The sequence below is a fragment of the Gekko japonicus genome, unplaced genomic scaffold (genome assembly GCF_001447785.1).
Source record: "Gekko japonicus isolate JY-2015 unplaced genomic scaffold, Gekko_japonicus_V1.1 scaffold300, whole genome shotgun sequence".
NCBI lineage: Eukaryota > Metazoa > Chordata > Lepidosauria > Squamata > Gekkonidae > Gekko > Gekko japonicus.
In genome coordinates, this window is record NW_015169179.1 from 322,836 (window position 1) to 341,334 (window position 18,499).

Below are 18,499 nucleotides of genomic sequence, written 5' to 3' on the forward strand. Positions count from 1 at the left end.
TGAACCTGGGACCTGCACACCATCTGTGGCAGTAATAAGATGTCTGCTGGCACCTTTTCTGACTCCAGCCTTTTCTGGGTCCAGCCTACCTGAGGGACCGCCTTTCCCCGTATGTTCCCCCAAGAGCACTATGGTCTGGGGCCCAAAATCTTCTAACTATGCCGGGCCCCAAAGATGCTAAATTGGCCGTCACGAGGGCTAGGGCTTTTTCGGTGGCGGCCCCCACCTGGTGGAATGAGCTCCCGGAGGAGATCCGGGCCCTGCGGGCCCTGATGCAGTTGCGCAGGGCCTGTAAGACGGAGCTCTTCCACCAGGCCTTCGATTAGGGGCCGCCGCCGCCCCCCCCGGCTACATACCATCATTGGGGGGGGGAAGGGCCCTAGGAGGGCAGGAGAAACATCTGTTTTAACACCTATTATGAAATGCCTACCGGGGATGTCTGGTTTGTGGTTGTGGTTGTCCTCTCTGAGATTCCGGAATGGATGAATGGATGAATTGTTGTTTGAGTATTTTAATGTTGGAGAGGGTTTTAAATTGTATATTATGTTTTAATTGTACTAAATTATTTGATGTTTTTATCAGCAAGATTTCTTGCCATGTGAGCCGCCCTGAGCCCTATGGGGGAGGGCGGGATATAAATTTAATAATAAAATAAATTTAAAAAAATAAATAAAAAAATTACTTTTACCTTTACCTTTTACAAGGATTTAATAGTAAGTAAGCCCACAATGGGGAAAGTGCTATTCAGCTATTTACTGTTCATTTTTGTGTGTGTGTTTGGTGTCCCCCCCTTCCCAATTTCTTTATGTCCCAGCACTCTCGGGTTGATCCAGAGGAACTATTCACCAAGCTGGAGAGAATCGGCAAAGGCTCCTTTGGCGAGGTGTACAAAGGAATTGATAACCGTACTAAGGAGGTGGTAGCTATCAAGATAATTGACCTGGAGGAAGCAGAGGATGAGATTGAAGACATCCAGCAGGAGATAACTGTGCTCAGCCAGTGTGACAGCCCCTACATTACCCGTTACTATGGTTCCTACCTGAAGGTAACTGAAGCTACCGTAGGCAGCCTGGACTGCAATGCTTGTGATGCAAGTTATTAATGAATAAGTGGTGTTGCAATTTATGCACTGAAACAAAAAGTCCTGGTGGATCTTCTTCAGTGGTTCTCAAAAAGTGCTAGGACATTGGAGTGGTGAAGAAAAAAGGACATATGCAAGGCAAGAGGGTGTGTTATATGCCCTCAGAAGTCTTTGTGGTTTTAGAATTGCTAAATTAAAATGTTTTTGATCTGTGTAGAAAAGGTTTAACCTGTCAGGAATGCAGAAGTTCTAATCTGAGAGACTAATCGGACCAAAGGGGGGGGGGGATCATATGAATGCATATGAGGACACAGTTCTCCCACTTACTAATTACAGGCCTAGTTTTCTCAAGATTTTGATCTCCCATGCATGTCAAACTGTAGAGTCCCTTCCTTCTGAGACTTGCGTATTTCAGAGCCACTCAAGCATCAGTCCCGTCTGAAGGTGCCCCTGACTGTGGAGGATGAGTGCAGGAGCTGCTTTGTTCTCATGGCACATGTGTGTGTTTCCCCTTCATTTCCTAAAAACGGGGTTGTTATGAGAATGTTGTGATTGTGGGTCATTTGAACCTCTTGTGTGGTCTCAGCATACACTTTTAAAGCAGTGCATTGTAAGTCATGTCTCACGTGCCTGAGTCTGGCTAACTATCACAGAGCTCCCCAGAAAAGGCCAGTGATGGTGTCACGCATAAAACCTAGTTCTGCTACAGTATTAAACATTCTGTATCTCTAAGGTTATCCTCATGCCCGCTTTTTTGCTTCTTGCTGCCCATGTTAAGTCACTTTGAGGTGGCTGGCTCTTGACTACAGAGTCTTCAGAGAGTGTTTGCAAGGGCCAAATTATCCATGTCATCTACTACTGCATGACAAAGAATCCAGGCTACATGGTCAGCAGAATGATGTGGTGCAGCTCTTGCTGGGTTACTTCAGAATGTAAATTGTGAATTGCATTTGAATTGTCTTCCACATGGGGAAGATAATAGCAGTGCAACGGAGAAAGTTAGAACCTTTATCCATGAAATGTCAGTGCTCTGTAGGTAGGGAGTTTTAAATGGAGGACAGCTCGATTCAAGTCCAGTAGAGACCAGCAAAATCTTCAGAGTGTGAGGGGTTGAGAGTCAAAGCTCCCTTCATCAGACATCTTGTGGGCCTCTGAGGTGTTACTGGAGTCGAATCGAACTACTTCAGACCAACATGGCTAACCCTCTGAAACTATCTTGAAATGGAAGAGCATCCAAACACATTTTCTCCACTGGCAGTCTGAGAGAACTGCACCATGTTGTTCTGTTCATGTAGCCCAGCTCTAAGAAGCAATACAGAGCATCATCAAAAATTTGACCCATGCTGCTTCTGTCCCTCTTCTCCCATCTGGTTTCATTCACCTGTTCAGGAAATGTGGCCCAGTTGTACTTGGAGTCAGTTTAATCTTGAAATGACTCTCATTGCACTCAGACATCTCTCTGTCTAATTTGTAGGGCACCAAGCTGTGGATAATCATGGAGTACTTGGGGGGTGGCTCAGCACTGGATCTTGTAAGTACCTTTATTATTCTGCCACAGAACCTTCAGTTTGCATGAATTCAGTGTCGGTTCCCAGTGACAATCTCAAGTCCTCATACAGAATTACCTTGTCCTCTTGACTTCCCATATCTTTCAACAATTCATGTAAGCAAGTGGCTTGTGAGAATGAATATCTCTAAGTATAATCAGTAACTGGAGCTGGGAGGGGGAGCTCTGATACTCCAGTTTTTGTGTGTATGCATTACCTTCGTGCCTGGTTCCTGTTGCATTCTTCCAGCCTCCCAGTTATTGATTGATCCAGATGCCATGTTAAAACTTAAAAACCTAGTTGTGCAACCCTATGCAGTTACTCCAGTCTATGCCTATTGACTCTGCTGCCCACAAACTGACGGAATCTCTGCCAATACCTCCTAGACATCTTTACTTGCCTACTCCCCCAATTTTTTTCCTCTCTGCAGCTTAAGCCTGGCCCCTTGGAGGAGACCTACATTGCCACTATCCTACGAGAGATTCTAAAGGGTTTAGACTACCTTCACTCTGAGAGGAAGATCCACCGAGACATCAAAGGTCAGGCTTGCAAAGTACAACCTTTATGGGAGTTCTTTTTTGAGACCAATGAAACCGTGATTGCCATTTGATTATAGAAAAGAAATCTAGCCCATCAATCTCCATTCTGCAATTATGCATTAACGAAAAGAGTGAGATTCTGGCACAGATCTTTGCATCTAACAAAGTACTTTGAAGACTGTTAGCGCTTCTCTTTTTTAAAAAAAACCCCCAAGCTTCATAGTTTTGAAGAGAAGCTTTAAAAAGAGCAGTGTCTGCTACGTGGGTGGAGTCCCGAGGATGTTTGGCTTCCACTTGTCAGATCTTAAGATTTTTATCGTTTTGCAGGAATTCCAGACTCTGCTGGCCTATTACTCTGTCTGATTCCATTGTGAAATTGTAGGGTGTTGGAGCTTTTTCTGACAGCTCACAGCTGTTGAATATCCACAAAAGTACTCTTCACAGTTCTTGATCCTCTTATGCTAGTGTAGTTCTGCTGAAGCTAGTCATTTAATCATCACAAGAGACTGTTCTTGGCAGAGAAATACTACCATTTTAACTGCAATTAACGCAGAATGTTTATGTACAAGATTTTGTACTCTGCATTCAATATAGTTCTTCCGGTGAGAGATCTGATTGCAAAGTTGCGGTAAAAAAAAAAAAAAGCAGTAAAGCCAGAGGGCAGATTGAAAGTGGAGCTATAAGGTGAGGTTAAGGAAGGCTTAGTAGTTCAGGCAGGGCAAGAACATAACCCTGTTGCCCTACTTGTGGGGTCATAGGGGATTGGAATGGGAAGCAGAATAGAAGTTTGAGCCAGCTTTGAGACTACATTCTGCCTTCGTTTGTGTAATTACTTAAAGCACTATTCTTGGCTTCCCCTCTGCCAAGACTGGGATTAAAACAGCACTGTTTACCAGGGCTTCTGAAAAGTGTCACTTTTTTATTTTGGGCGAGCGCATTGTGTCTTCCCTTCTGATTCAGGTGCCCTTTTTTGTATGAACAGCTGCCAATGTGCTGCTTTCGGAGCAGGGGGATGTGAAACTAGCTGATTTTGGTGTTGCTGGCCAACTGACAGACACTCAGATCAAGAGAAACACCTTTGTCGGGACCCCGTTTTGGATGGCACCTGAAGTCATCAAGCAGTCGGCCTATGACTTCAAGGTGAGTGGGGCAGAAGGAAGCTGACTCACCTGCCAGTTCATCAGTCAGGATGTGCATCATGTTATATCACATAAGAGACTGCCAACGAATGAATGAATGAACAGTTGTTGTTTTTTGTCAGTGTGATTTTTTCCCACCCAGGCTTAACACCCAACTTTATAGATCGTGCACTACACAAAATTACTTAGAGCATGAGAATTTATTCTCCAGCTACTTTCTTCTGCCCACGCCAGCAGGTCAGAGGTTGGAGAGCATCCTTTTCCCATGACAGTCGTATTTTACATCAAAACATGGGCATTTTAATAACGAACTGATTAATAATGAAATCTCTGAGGCAAGCTTAGCTGTTCTGGATAGACCTTTCAGTTTTTAGATAGTTAATTCTTCTGAATTCATACAGGATGTGTTTGCCCATAACTTCTACATTGACTTTCCTAATCCTCCGTTGTTCCTTGTGATTCATACCTATGATTTGCTTGTGCATTGTGAAAGCACAGTAGTCTGCTTTGCTATGACTTGCATGTCAAGACTTGTTTGCTACCTGAGTGGCAAAACAGGGAAGGCATCAGTGCATTGCTAGGACTCTGCTTCTACCGGATGTGATGTGGGAGGAGGTGACAGCCGTATCGTGCTCAGCGTGACAAAAATAGCTTGAACCAGCCATGCTCACCTGCTTATCTGACAATGCTTTTCATCTGTTTATGAGCATGCATTGCCATTTTACTTGCTGGTAGTCCCCACAGGAAGATATGCCTAGAGATGTGAAGGCCCGGAAAAAACCCAGAAAAAATCGGGGGGAAAAACGTTTTTTTTTCCTTAAGCCTTTTTTGTTTTTTTCTGAAAAATTGGAAAAATTGAAAAAAGAAATGAAAAGAAAAAAATTGATTATGGAACGTTTTATTTTAATATGATGAATAAAATATTTTAAGACAAGGTGTTCAAATATTTTCCAAATCATTTCTAAAATATATATATATGGTATCAGATTGATCTAATTTCTGTGCACTGAGGACAAGCTAGTCCTAGGTTACAAACTGAACTCTCCAATGCAAGAACAAGATGCATTTCTTTCTTTAGGAGGTGCGATTGTCAGAAGAAAATAAAAAAGTTTCAGTTTTGTTTTTGCATGTGGGTGGGTATTCTGTTTGTAATAATTGTTTGGATACACTATATTTTTAATATGCTAGTTGTGATAATTTCATGCCAAGTAAAAATGTCCATAGTCATATTTTATGTTCCTAAAGTAACAGAATGACTTTCAATCTAGAAAAGACAAAAGAAATGCTAATGTAGCATTTTTTTCAATTTTTCTGAAAATTTCCGTTTCCCCCCGAAAAAAAACGGGTTTTTTTCCGAGCTTCAAAATTTCCAGACATTTTACATCTCTAGATATGCCACCTCCTCCACAGATGGCAAGTGCAAATAAGGTTCCATTGAGCTTGAATGTGTTTCCCTGACCAGAGCTGTGACTCTGAGCAGGGGAAGTCTCTGCTATGCCGATTTGCACCACATGGCAGAATTTAAAACTATAGGGTACATAAGTCCTGAACAGCTGACAGTGTTAGATCATTGATTTGCTGCGTCATTTTGCCTGTGTAATGAATGGCTCTTGCTGACTTATGATAGAGGACTAAAAACAATTGCCCCATTAAACTGATTCTGTTCTGCCTTTATGGAGAGCCTCATTGGGCAGTAAGCCATTTCAGTGTCAGGAGGCAGCACCAGGGATTCTTGTGAGGCTGGCCTCTATAACGCAGAAGCAGATGGGAATTGAAAAAGCTAACTTTGAAGCTCCTTCCAAACAGTTTCTGGATAACTGTTCCAAGTAAACTGTTCCAAGTAAATGGCATTCTAGATGGAAAGGCAGAGACCACTGGCAGGAACCTGTGGCTGAGATGTAGCAGGATAGAGAATTATAAAAAGGAAGCAAGTAGAGACAGTTCTGATTGCCTTGCTTCCTAATAGGAATACAGGAACCAAGTATCAATTCTGATACAGCATGTTATTTCAGTTGTATCATAATCGTGTTTTTCTCACATGCACAGAAGTGGGATTTCAGACAGAGCAGTGAATATGTTTCTACATAAATTCTCCTTTTCTTTCAAGTTTGGATCAAGGCTCATGTGTGTAGAATTTATTAATTATATTTAAAATATTTCTATATGCTGCCTTTCCACCCAAATAGGGTCCCCCAAATGTCATTTAAAAATCTAGAGTTGATCTTGATATGCCAGTTTAAAGTGGAGCATTCTGAGTCCTCTTCTCCTCCCACCCCACTTTTCTTCCAGGCAGACATTTGGTCCCTTGGAATTACTGCTATTGAACTGGCAAAGGGAGAGCCTCCAAATTCTGAACTGCATCCTATGCGAGTTCTTTTCCTGATCCCCAAAAACAACCCTCCAACGTTGGAGGGTCACCATAGTAAGCCCTTTAAGGAATTTGTGGAAGCCTGCCTTAATAAAGACCCTCGGTTTGTAAGTACTGTTCCTACTTTTCCTTGTAAGTACAGCCTAAGTATTGGTCTCATGACTGCCAGGAAACCATGGTGATTTTCTTGAGGAGATGAGCCAGCAGGAAAGGGTGAGGCATTGCCAAACATTATTCAAAAGAGGAGATAATGATGTTGCTTTGGAAAGCCACTATGGTGGCTGTTTTGCTTTTTTTGTTTGTTTGTTTGGCTTCTGCTAACTTAAACTTGACAAGACGGGAGAGCTCCTGATGAATGGAAGGCCTGACCCAGGATTTAAGGTGCCACCCATTATGGATGGAGTTGCACTCCCCTTGAGGAAACAGCTCCATAGTCTGGGAGTTCCCTTGGACGAGGCCTACTGCTGGATAAGCAGATGGTATCTGTGGCCAAGAGTCCCTTTTACCAGTTTTGACAGGTTAGCCAGCTGCAGCCTCTCCTGAGCAGAAAAAATCTTGCCACTGTAGTGTAAGCCTTATGTGGGGCTGGCCCCTTGAAAAGTGTTTGGAAACTTCCGTTCGTGTAGAATGCTAAAGCCAGGAAGGATGTTGACTGCAGTGGAATGTAGAAATCATATCACTCCCGTCTTGACCTATCTGCACTTGCTCCCAGTCTGTTTCTGGGCACAATTCAAAGTATTTAAAAGCCTGGCATGGTTCTGGACAGCATACCTGAAGGACCCCCTAATAATAATGCTTTCGATTTATTCATCGCTCTTTCCCACATACCTGTGGGCTCAGGGTGATTTACAGTTACTCTTGAGACAGTTGGACTAACAATATTTGTGGGGATAGGGAAGACAAACATGCAGCATTAATTACACACACATTGCAGCTAGCCGGGCTTCATCTGTGGGCTGGGTCAGTCGTGTTCCTACGGTATCTTGTCGGCTGGCTGATGACGTCTGGCTTCTTGATGTTGTGCAGCCACACACTGCCACTGCCTGGCCAACTCGCTCCACTGCAGGGAAGCCGACACAGCTCTTTCGTCTTTCTGGTCGCCGCGCCTCAGAAGTCGCCTCGGCAGCTAACACCTTCCCGAAGGGAGGGGTGTGCCCACCCCCTTACGGGTGGTCCCCAATTTATCTACTCGCCGAAGCTTTTGAATCGCTGGGTAGACGATGAGCTAGGACAAGGCTTGGTTGCTCACACCAGCACGGGGCTAGAACTGCCAAAGCATGGCAGTTCAGATGTTATTGTTAAGCAGGGAAAAATCCCCTGCGCCACCGCTCCCTAATCCTTTATGAACTTCCCCAACCACTGTGGTCATCTCCCAGGGCCCACTTCAGGTGCCTCTACCTTCTGAGATTAGGTGGATAGCAACCTGAGAGAGGGCCTTCTTAGTCATGACTCTCTCCACAGGGAGATTATCTGTCCCATTTTGTTGTCTTTTTGTGCCAACAGGTGAAGACTTTTTTGTTCCTCTTGGTGTTTCTTTCAGTGATCCCTCCTTCCTGCTCTGTGTTTTAATTGTTGTTGTTAAGTTGTTTATGTATAGTTTATCTCTGGTTTTAATGTTTTTTAAGATGTGATTTTATTACGTACGTTTTAATTTGTTAGCTGCTTTGGTGGCCCTTATGAGGGCAGAAAGGTGGAGTATAAATTTTGTTAATAACAGCGCTCTCCCTTGTCATTGCACAGAGGCCCACTGCAAAAGAATTATTAAAGCACAAATTCATCACACGTTATACCAAGAAAACATCATTTCTCATGGAACTCATCGACCGGTACAAACGCTGGAAGTCTGAAGGGCATGGCGAGGACTCCAGTTCTGATGACTCTGACATGTATGTAGTTCTGTTGCTTTGGAAATGCTGCTGCTGCCCTTCCTCTTCTGTCCAACAGCTTACCAGTAACTGAGAGGACAGTTTCTCCCTTAGGATGAAAGTTGCATCCTGATTAAGGGGTCATTCAAATGCTTAAATTCGTATTTTAGTGGCATTGAGTTAGAGCCAAAGCACTATGAGTGAAAGGCAAGCAGCCGCTATCAATAGAACAAAGTCTGAGTCCAGGGGCACCTTTAAGACCAATAAAGGGTATAAGCTTTCGTGTGCATGCACTGATGAAGGGTGCACGCACGTGAAAGCTTATACCCAGAATTGAACTTTGTTGGTCTGGACACAAACTTTGTTCTGTTGCTTCAGACCAACACAGCTTTTCTTGTGTCCTAGCAAAATATAAAACAGCCTTTCTGTGACAGTGGAAAATACCATCTGTATGGCAGAGGGGCACCTGAGTCTTGGGTTACGAAACTTTTATAATCCTTGATATATATTTGTGTTAGTTCAGGAGCTCGTTAATTGACTTTCCTTGTAGGATACTGCACTTTTGCTGCAAATCTTTTAAATACATTAATTTATAATGGCCCTGTGTAAACACTGAAACCAAAATGGAGAACAGTACATCTGCTGTCTTTTTTCACAACTCACAAGGCATAGAAAATTTTAGGTACAAGGTCCAGGAAAGCAAGATTAAATAGTTAAATGGTAGGTTCAGAGCCCACCAAAATTCTTTGCCCTTTTCCCATTATTAGTGTCTGCAGGATCTTTGTTCATTGGTTCAAGTCAGTATTCAGTCTATTAGCACAGAATTCACAGAATATCCAGATGTACTCTACTGGAAGAAACACACCAGAAGCATAATAATCTTTTTATTTTGAAATCACCCAGATTTGATAGCTTGCTGCAGCAGGTTCATCAAAGGCAAGAGGGGTGGCTGTTCTCCTAACTAGAGGGTATCCCTTAGAAATACAAGACCATTTGGCAGACATGAGGAACAAATATCTATTTATGAAAGGTAACTGAAAAAATACTTAGACAATCGTGGGGACATTATATACTAATTTGGGGTTGTTGGAATTCTTAGCTGATGCTCTAAAATATTTGAGGACTTTAAAGATTAATTCTCCTAGGGGATTTTAATTTAGCTGGAAACCCTAAATATGATAGATCTTCCACCTCCTTTAAAAACAGGAAAATCTTTAAAATCTCCCATTTGCAGAAATTTGTGAAGCAATATGATCTGTTTGATATATGGAGAAACTGACACCCACAAGAAAAGGATTACACTTATAATTCCCACATTCATAACAGTTTTTCTCAGTTTTTTTCTTTGCTTCAGCTTCTCTGCTACCTAATAGTTCACAAGCTGTAACTGGACTTAAACTATGGACAAATTGTGCACTAATTTCATGTTTGGTAGATATTAGAGTGTTCTAAGACTTTTGCAACTGCCATACAGCAATACTTTAAAGAAAATTTTAACAATACTGTGGCCTTGCTAATAGTGTGGGATGCCTTTAAAGCGGTCATCAGAAGTAAGTGAATAAGCATAGCAGCACATGTTGAAAAGCAAACGGGGGGAGGAAGGAACCTCATTTTCAGAAAAATTAAAACACTAGAGGCAAAAATAAATCTGGGAGTAACAAAATAACCAAATATCACAAGCTGCAAAAATTAAGCTAGATTTATGAGAAAAACATAAATCTCTGGAAGATATTTTGAGATAGATCTGATTATCTGGCTCATTGAGAAGCAGAGATGGGCGTAAGAGTCCAAGGTTGTTTGCTCCCAAACTCTCAGTTCTGCATGCAGCTTTCTTTATCTAAGGCTGTTGTGGATGTGAACATACTCGCTATATTTTAATTATTTTTAGTGACGGAGATGCAGATGAGAGAGATCAAGGACCCATATGGACTTTCCCACCAACGATTCGCCCCAGTTCCTTGAACAAGCTGCACAAAGGGATGCCACATCATGGATCCCAGAAGGTAAGCTTGGTGTTCACTGCATCTGAGGAGCAAGGGACCAAGGCAAAGGTGGGAGGATGTATACTGAAATGATGCCATTCTTCAGAGTACCCTGATGTTACTGCAGCAGAGCATGGCTTGCTTTGGCAGATGTATGGACCCAGAGTACTTGGGTCTTCTGTTATCTTAGAGGACTTCCATTGTTAAATAGTATCTTAGCCAAAGTTCTGGATATGGTGTTGTAACTGCTATCAAAAACTAGCATAGTGTTATGCTCCTGGCACATAGGTTGCTATTCCTGCCACTATTGTGCATCTGCTTTAGTCTCTTTCCTGAACTGAAAGGGTAGCTATTAAGTTTGTAGCAGAAATAGGACATTTCTGAATGGCTGTTTCCCTACTTTCTTAAGTTCCCCTCTTTTTGCATTGAGAATGTGGCCAAATGTTGCTTTCCAAATCAACATATTTTCATGAAAATAACAGGTTATTGGTAACCCTCTTTTTTCCTCCCTTGTAGCCTCCTGAGCCCATCAAGCGGCAGCCAAGGTCTCAGTGCCTCTCTACTCTCGTTCGCCCTGTCTTTGGGGAGGTGAGAAGGGAAAGGATTTATTGTCTTTAATATACCTGTAACAGATGAAAGGTTTAGCTGAGTAACTGAGAATGTTGGGATATGTTAGGAAGGATCAGTGGAAGGAGTCAAAAAGTAAGTGGGGTGACACCATAATAAGTAATAGTCTTAGCCATGGAAGAACTACAAATTAAAAAGAACTATGCAAATTCTAACAAAGCTGAAAACCATGCAAATTATTCATTATATGGATAAATAGTATAGAGTGGAACATTGGATTTAGATACAGGAGGATGTTCTGGAATTTTTTAATAGTCCCCTACCCACAGTCCCTGGAGACAGGAAGTAGGCTGATCTCTCAATCTCCAGTTTGGGAGGGAGTACCTACCCATCTTCACTGTGGAGATTTCTGTAGCAAATCACATCAACCATATTGTGTGCCTCTTCAGGCCATGATTCCTGAGCTACTAAGATTACTTAGAGATGGCATATCTCTGACTTAACAGAAAAACCGGTGAATTAACAGGTTGAAGAAGAAACTGTTGCAATATAGGAGGGGCAAAGAAATAACATTGGTCAACACAGGAAAATACAATATTTGAGGAGAAAAACCCTAAGAACATAAGACCGTAGGCAGGCAAGCCCTTAGGAAGTGACTGCAGTATCCAACAAGATGCCTGGAATGACCTTTCCACAAATAACGATGTCCTTTATCTCAAGTAAAAGGAACTTTCACTGACGCCTGAGGGAGGGGTCTGCCTTGGGAAAGAATGCTATTAGCTTATGGCATTATCTCACTTTTTTCCTGCCCTTCTTCCAAGGAGTTTAAAGTGGCATACTTGATTCTTCCCTCCACAACAATCCTGTGAAGTAGTGGACAGTAAGCAATGGGCCTAAGGTTATCCGATGATCTTTATAGCTGGTTCCTTGTCCCTATACAGTTTTTTCATTGGTCTAATGTTCCATTACCACTTGGGAAGTAGACGACATTCTGGGATGCTACCAAGTAGTGCAACCATCCAGGGAGGGAGTATCACCCACTTGAGAGGAACACCCATGTAGTGGCCTTAAAACTGTTTGCAATGGGACCATTAGTGCCAAGTGCTACCAAAGTGCTCTAAACTGAGAACACTGTACTGCCTTTAGTTGCTCTTAACTCTTGTGAAGAGCATGACAAGATTGTGTCATCTCAATCCATTTACTGATTTTCACCTTTGAGGCCACCTTTCTCTTACTAACTGGATGGAAGGCCCTGAAGAAGGATCCCATTGCCATTACTTCCACAGCAAAAGATGCTTCAGGAAGATGCCCTTCTAAAGTCTAGCACAGAGGTGTCGAACTCATTTGTTATGAGGGCCAGATCTGACATAAATGTCACTTTGTTGGGCCGGGCCATTATGTGTCATAAAATGTAATGCCAGGTACCAGAAATATAAGCTGTATAAAGGACAGCAGCTGGTAAGCGCTAAGTTGTAGTATCCTCATTGCAAGGCCCCATGGGCTGGTGTGTGTGTGGAAAGGAAACCCATACGGGCGGACTGGAGAGCCAGCGATGCAGCACTGGGAAGACAATCCCACGCTACATGACTGCTGCAGATGAGATTGTTCTGCCATGCTGAAGCCACAATTGGAGGGGTTCTGCCTGCTCCCCTCAAGCAGTCTCCTTTCCCGCCCTTGCACTGGTTGCTTACGGGCTGCATAAGAGCCCTGAACAGGTGATCTGTAGGTAGTCTGTACCTGGACCCCCTGAAGAGAAGGCCCTTCAACATCTGCCACTTCAAGTTGATGGTACACAGACACTCTTAAGATGATGTCTAAGAGTGATAGCTTTCTGAAATGGAGCCCAGTCCCTTGGAGTTTGTGAGAGTGAGTCCTTGTCCTAGGAATGGTACCAATAGCAGCTACCTTCGGCCCTGTTCCAGTGGCATTTCTAGATGGAGAGTCCTCACCTTCCATTGGAGGAACCAGTCTAGAATGCTTCCTATTAGAGCATCAACTGCTGGGAGTTGGAGGAGACTTTGGGAGGAAAGGGATACAGCCATTTGTGTGGTTCACATGAAGCTGCTGTTTGGTCAAGTTGACCCATTCTTCCTCGATTTCCATCATGAAAAATCAGGGAAAGGATCTGTGTACCCCAGCTCTTTAGGTCTAGAAATGCATATGGGGCTGAGAGAATCTTGGGGTCCCCCTCATCCTCCTGACAGGGGTCCGTGGTGCCTTGAAGGGGGCCATAAGAATCCATGGTACCCTGTATCAAAGCAGAGGAGATTTATCTTGAGATAAGACTTGTGTGGGGGGTGAGATTGTTATCGACATCTCACCTTCCTACTTGTCTGTTTCTGGATCTGACTTACTGGTGTATGTAGCTGAGTGAAGTTAAACATGCCTGGTCATATAAAATAGGTGAAGAAAAAAAGGGTGCAGTGGGGGGGGGGGAGATTGCCACTATTGCTTCAGGACTAGTTTTTCCTCTCTGTCAGTTTCTTTGACCACAGACAGTTTTCCTTCAAGCCTATAGTTCAGGCAGAAGTCTCTCCCTCCCCATCTTGGAGACCTCTTTCCTACTCATCAGTGTAGCAGTCATTCCTGACTGTGCTGCACTGGCCCAGGCAGACACCGTTTGCCTATTGAGGCCACTGCTGCTCATGTCTGTTTTGGTAGCACAATGGGTCTAGCCAGCTTCCTCACCTCACTGATTCCGTTGATGCAATTCATGGCTTTTTCACTTAGCACTGCTGTGGGGGAGTGGCTGTGATAGCATGCCTGGCTGCCTTGCTGCACTGCCTGGGCAAGGTGCTTTCCACCTCTCTAGAGGACAGGGCCACCGTGTAGGATGAGCAGGGAGGGCATTTTTTCTTAAAGACACATGAAGGAACAAGGTTAAGGACAGCAAAGGGGGAGAGGTATATGAAGAAGGAAAGCAGCCTATGAGCCCTGGAGAGAAGATAACTCTGAGCTTTCTTCCTAGCAGGTGCTCATAGAGGAGGTAGGAAGACAAACTCAAGGTGGGTGAAAGATCAGCCTACTTTCTGCCTCCAAAGAGTATGGGTAGGAAAGTACACAAATATTTCAGAATGTCCACTTCTCAAGTGAAAACTCATTTGCCCATCTTACAATCATCAAAGTTCGTTGATGTTTCATAGCTTCGGTGCCTATGTAGCCACAGTACTTTTAATGTGCCTCTGCTACCTGGTAACAACTGTTTAATAGTATGAAATAAGAGATTACTTTCTCCTTCAATATACAGACTTAATATGACTCACGGTGCTTTTATATGCAAGATCCATCTTCACATGAATACAGTATTGCAGAGCACAGAATCTTTGCTTTTCTACATGAAAAATGAAATCTTGTGCTCACAGGGATTTGCTTTCCCATAGCCAGAAGTGGAAATCCCAGGTCACTTGGCATGAGCTTGGTCTAATACAAAATAATTGTCTTCTAAGGAAGAAACACTTGAGGAAATTAAGCATTTGGTATCAAACAATACACAAAAATACAAATATATTAAACCTGTAGGTGGCTCTACTGGCTTATGTGGCATCACGCCAGATGCAGTTCTGTTTACTCTTGCAAAAATTCTTTCTTTCCAGTAGGGGGACTCCAGATTCAAATTTCTATTCTTTTTCCAGATTAGCATTGAGCTTTGTCCTGTCCTGCGTCTTGGTAAGGTGAAAGGCGGCCTGAACCTAGAGAAGGGCAGCTAGATTGATCCCTGGATTATGAACAACGATTTGTAAGGGCAGGTCAAAGCCACTTAATTAGCACTGCCCATAGAGATGAAGGGGAGAGTCTACTGAACCAGACATGTTCTAGGTGGTAAAGCTGCTGCTTTTAGCCATAAAAGTTTCCACTTTCAGCTTTGTGGGAAGGGAGGCAGGGAGGAAGTAGGAAATTCCCAGAACTGTCATTTTTAGCTTGGGAAATCTCACTGTCAAACTTCTATCAGGTGGCTGAGAAGTATATTTAGAAAGAACAAGGATGCTTAGGTATCCCTAGTCTACATCCCTAGTCTACATCCCTACACTCTATTATTCATGTTGCACATGGGGTGGTCTTACTACAACTACAAACTCTGCAATCAAAACATTTTCTAAACTTTTTAAAGTTACCTCTCACAAAACATATTTAGCAATTTTTTTCAGTCTATGAAGAAGAAAATATGGCATACCAGAGAGAGGAGTCAGGCAGGAATAATTCTGCACTTAGTGCCTATGTACTTCAGCTACATAATGGCGACCATCCTTCTTTCCTCACACCATCTGCTGTTTTGTATTTGCTAATCTGACATCATGAAATATCGATAAAACCCCATGTTGCTTGATTGTGGGTGCAGACTTCCCAGGGACATTTGGCACTGGGAAGGTTTTCAACTGAAGCAAACAAGTAGGTTAGAAACAGGATAGATAGAAACAGTCACTGCAGGCACAGTCAACAGTCAAGGCTACTCAAGAGACCCACTTCGATGGAATCAAGTCCCATTTATTTCAGTGGGTCTTGATTCAGAGTAACTATGTTTAGGATTGTAGCCTTGGGCTCTGTTTGACTTGCTCATATTCAGGTGCATGTTGTAGGTTGAAGTTTAACTTTTTTTATAGCTCTGCTACCACTGCTTGTGAAAAGGAGGCTGGTAGGAATTGTGTGGTTCTGCTGCTTAATTATTCCTTTTCCAGACCTTCTGCTCTTTCAAATATACTAACTGTAACTTCTTTGCAGCTCAAAGACAAGCACAAGCAGACTGGAGGCAATGTAGGAGCCATGGAAGAACTGGAAAATGCCTTTAGCTTAGCTGAGGAGTCTTGTCCAGGGATCTCTGACAAACTAATTGCACAAATGGTGGACCGTGTACAAAGGTAAAAGTGCTGAGGGCTGTTAGCTTGGCCACAGATGTAGTTTGGTGGTGCATTAGAAATCAGATCTGCATTGCTGCTGCTGAGTCTCCTTTGTTCTCCCTCCTGCCAGGTTCTCACACAGCAGGAACCACCTGACGTCTGCACGTTGATGAGCCTGTGATTCCCCGAAGGGGGGGTGATGTCCCCCACTTTGTAAGAACTACATCTTGACTACACCACCATCTGCTGTTGGATGTTAACATTGTGCTATGGATTCTCAGACATTTCAGAGCCTTCATCTGTGTATTTCATGGCCATCCAGAATGGGATTTTGCAACACAAACCATGTATCACATGACTTCCTTGCAGAGCCCTAGAGGGGTAGTTTCTACAGAGTACTTTATGAAGGTTAATTATATCCAATTTCTCTCAGGTCAGACCTTGTTTAAAAGAAAAATCCTGACTGCTGGAAAAATGGAAATTCTTAGACATAAGGCATTCCAAAAGGGAGGTCTACGGCAGCTTGTGGTGCTGGCCAGAGGCAAAGTTCATGGGCGCATTTATTGGCATTCATGTTGGTGCTGCTCAAGAGAAGTTTGCTCAAATTTCCTCTTCAGCTAACAGAACAAGAAGACCTCTGCCTAGCAGTTCCTGAGTTGGGTGAAGGCTGCTGCCCCCTCCTGTCTGCTTGCCCCTTTGTGAGGTAGGTCACCCTGACTGCTACTGTACTTTACACTAGCCCTTATTTCTGTGTCTACAGCTTGGGGGAAATGTATTCCTGTTGTAGCAAAGCCTCTTGCTGGCACTTGAGTGTGAAAACTAGGTATCTTGGCTTCACTCTCTCTCTGGCAGAGTAGGCATTATGCACTTGCTAAAGGAGGAGTGAAGCTCAACACTTAACTACTCCTAGGGCTTAGAAGAAGGATGGAGGTCTACTCAAATTCTTCTAGATGTTATTCTGTGAAACCAGACAAGTGTTTCAGTTAAACTAAAGTATTTGGTGCCAACACATGGGAAATGTCCTAGCTGATATTTCCTGAATATCTCCTTTACTTCTTTCCTCAAGTGTTCACTCCTCTTGGGTTGTCCACAACATAAGGTGCCCAAGCTGTTAATGGGCATTATCTCTTGTTCTGGCTTAGGCACCGTCTGCTCTGCCTTATGTATTTGAACAGATTCAAAATAGTTCTTCCTCTTTAGTATTAAGGTAGCAGTTTAAGAGCAGCAGCACAGGTTGGAGGTGGTTATTTTGCAGTGTAGCTTCCTATCTGTACGTCTGTTGAGTCATGGACTGCTATGGATTTCTTCTGCTGAGAAAGGTATTGGCTTTTTTCATCTGATAGCTGTGACTGGATGTAGGGCTGCACATTCTGTATGCCCTTCCACGTACTGTTGAAGAAAAGTGAATGAAAGTGCTCTATTCTTGGTACTTGTACATCATACAAGAATCTGAAGCATCAGAGCTTTGTCTTGCATATGGCAGAGAACATGGGAATGAACATGAAGATGGAATTTGTACATAAGCACACCCATTCATTTTTGTTGACCATTATTGTCCAGGAGTATTGCAAAGCAGAAGGACTGCTGTAGATACACAGGCATTTGCCTGTGCAGCTGCTACTTTGTGCTGTTCATAAATGGTACCTTGCATTAGCTCACACGTGTCACTGGTTAAACTCTCACTGTCTCCAGTGGTCAGTGTCTTAAGTTTTTCACACGAGCAGTGAGACAGGGATCTGCCACTTCCAATAAATTGTCAAGTAAAAGTTAGCTGTCCACTTCTTGTGCTGGAAGGACTGGACCAAGGTTAAAGTTTCTGCAGGAGGGGAAGAAGTGACGAGTTTTGGATAACTCTTGGTAGTAAGACTACTTGCACTGGTCTTTTCACCAGTGTTATGTGCTGGGGTTTTTTACATGTTCATCTTTCAAAAAAGTGATCATCTCTATTAAGAGAGAGGTCAGTCAGTGGAAATTGAACAATACCATGAATACTTTTCTTATTCACCAGAATTTTGGGACTTAGGTAAGCTACACATGTAAATCAGCAACAATAAGGTCCTTCTGAATTAGTAGGTATCTATGACACTTTTTGTACTCTCAACCAGACAGATTTGGCTAGGTGATGACACAATTAAATCTACAATAGTTTATTTTCAAAAAGAGCTAATAATAAATAAAAATACATAACTTACATAAAGTAATGGCCATTATAGTAATGAACAAGTATTTAGCGCATTGCAAATTTCAGTAAAAATATCAAAACAGTATGAAATCTTCCCTTTGCCCCTATCTACTAACTCCTCTCCCCTCCACCTACCTAAGCTTCACTTATCTGTAACTGACTTTTAGTTAAGTTTCACACCTAGCACCTGAAGTTTTCTCACATTTTGCATCATTTTATCTCAAACTCCAAAATATAATTTATTATTTCTCACCTTACACTGTCTTCCTTTAAAGCTGCACTTTGCAAAACCCAAGCTGCAACAGTGGCAATGCTGTGAATATAACTTATGAATGATTCATGGACTCAGCAAAAATGTCTACTTCTTCACACTAAAACCCTCTTTCTCCCCACTCCC

The 18,499-nt window shown here is 42.8% G+C and overlaps 1 protein-coding gene across 2 annotated transcripts in view; it reads left to right on the forward strand.

Annotated features, from left to right (window-relative positions):
- The window catches only part of STK25 (serine/threonine kinase 25), a 26,267-nt gene extending 8,609 nt beyond the window's left edge, over positions 1 to 17,658 (forward strand). For both annotated transcript variants that reach the window (XM_015416061.1, XM_015416060.1), the window contains 10 exons: positions 815 to 1,045; positions 2,556 to 2,612; positions 3,059 to 3,167; positions 4,150 to 4,307; positions 6,596 to 6,781; positions 8,415 to 8,560; positions 10,428 to 10,542; positions 11,038 to 11,109; positions 15,805 to 15,941; positions 16,051 to 17,658. In XM_015416061.1, coding sequence (XP_015271547.1) covers positions 815 to 1,045; positions 2,556 to 2,612; positions 3,059 to 3,167; positions 4,150 to 4,307; positions 6,596 to 6,781; positions 8,415 to 8,560; positions 10,428 to 10,542; positions 11,038 to 11,109; positions 15,805 to 15,941; positions 16,051 to 16,090 — 1,251 coding nt within the window. In that variant the 3' untranslated portion in view covers positions 16,091 to 17,658. The remainder of the gene's footprint in view (positions 1 to 814; positions 1,046 to 2,555; positions 2,613 to 3,058; positions 3,168 to 4,149; positions 4,308 to 6,595; positions 6,782 to 8,414; positions 8,561 to 10,427; positions 10,543 to 11,037; positions 11,110 to 15,804; positions 15,942 to 16,050) is intronic.
- The last annotated feature ends 841 nt before the right edge of the window (positions 17,659 to 18,499 follow it).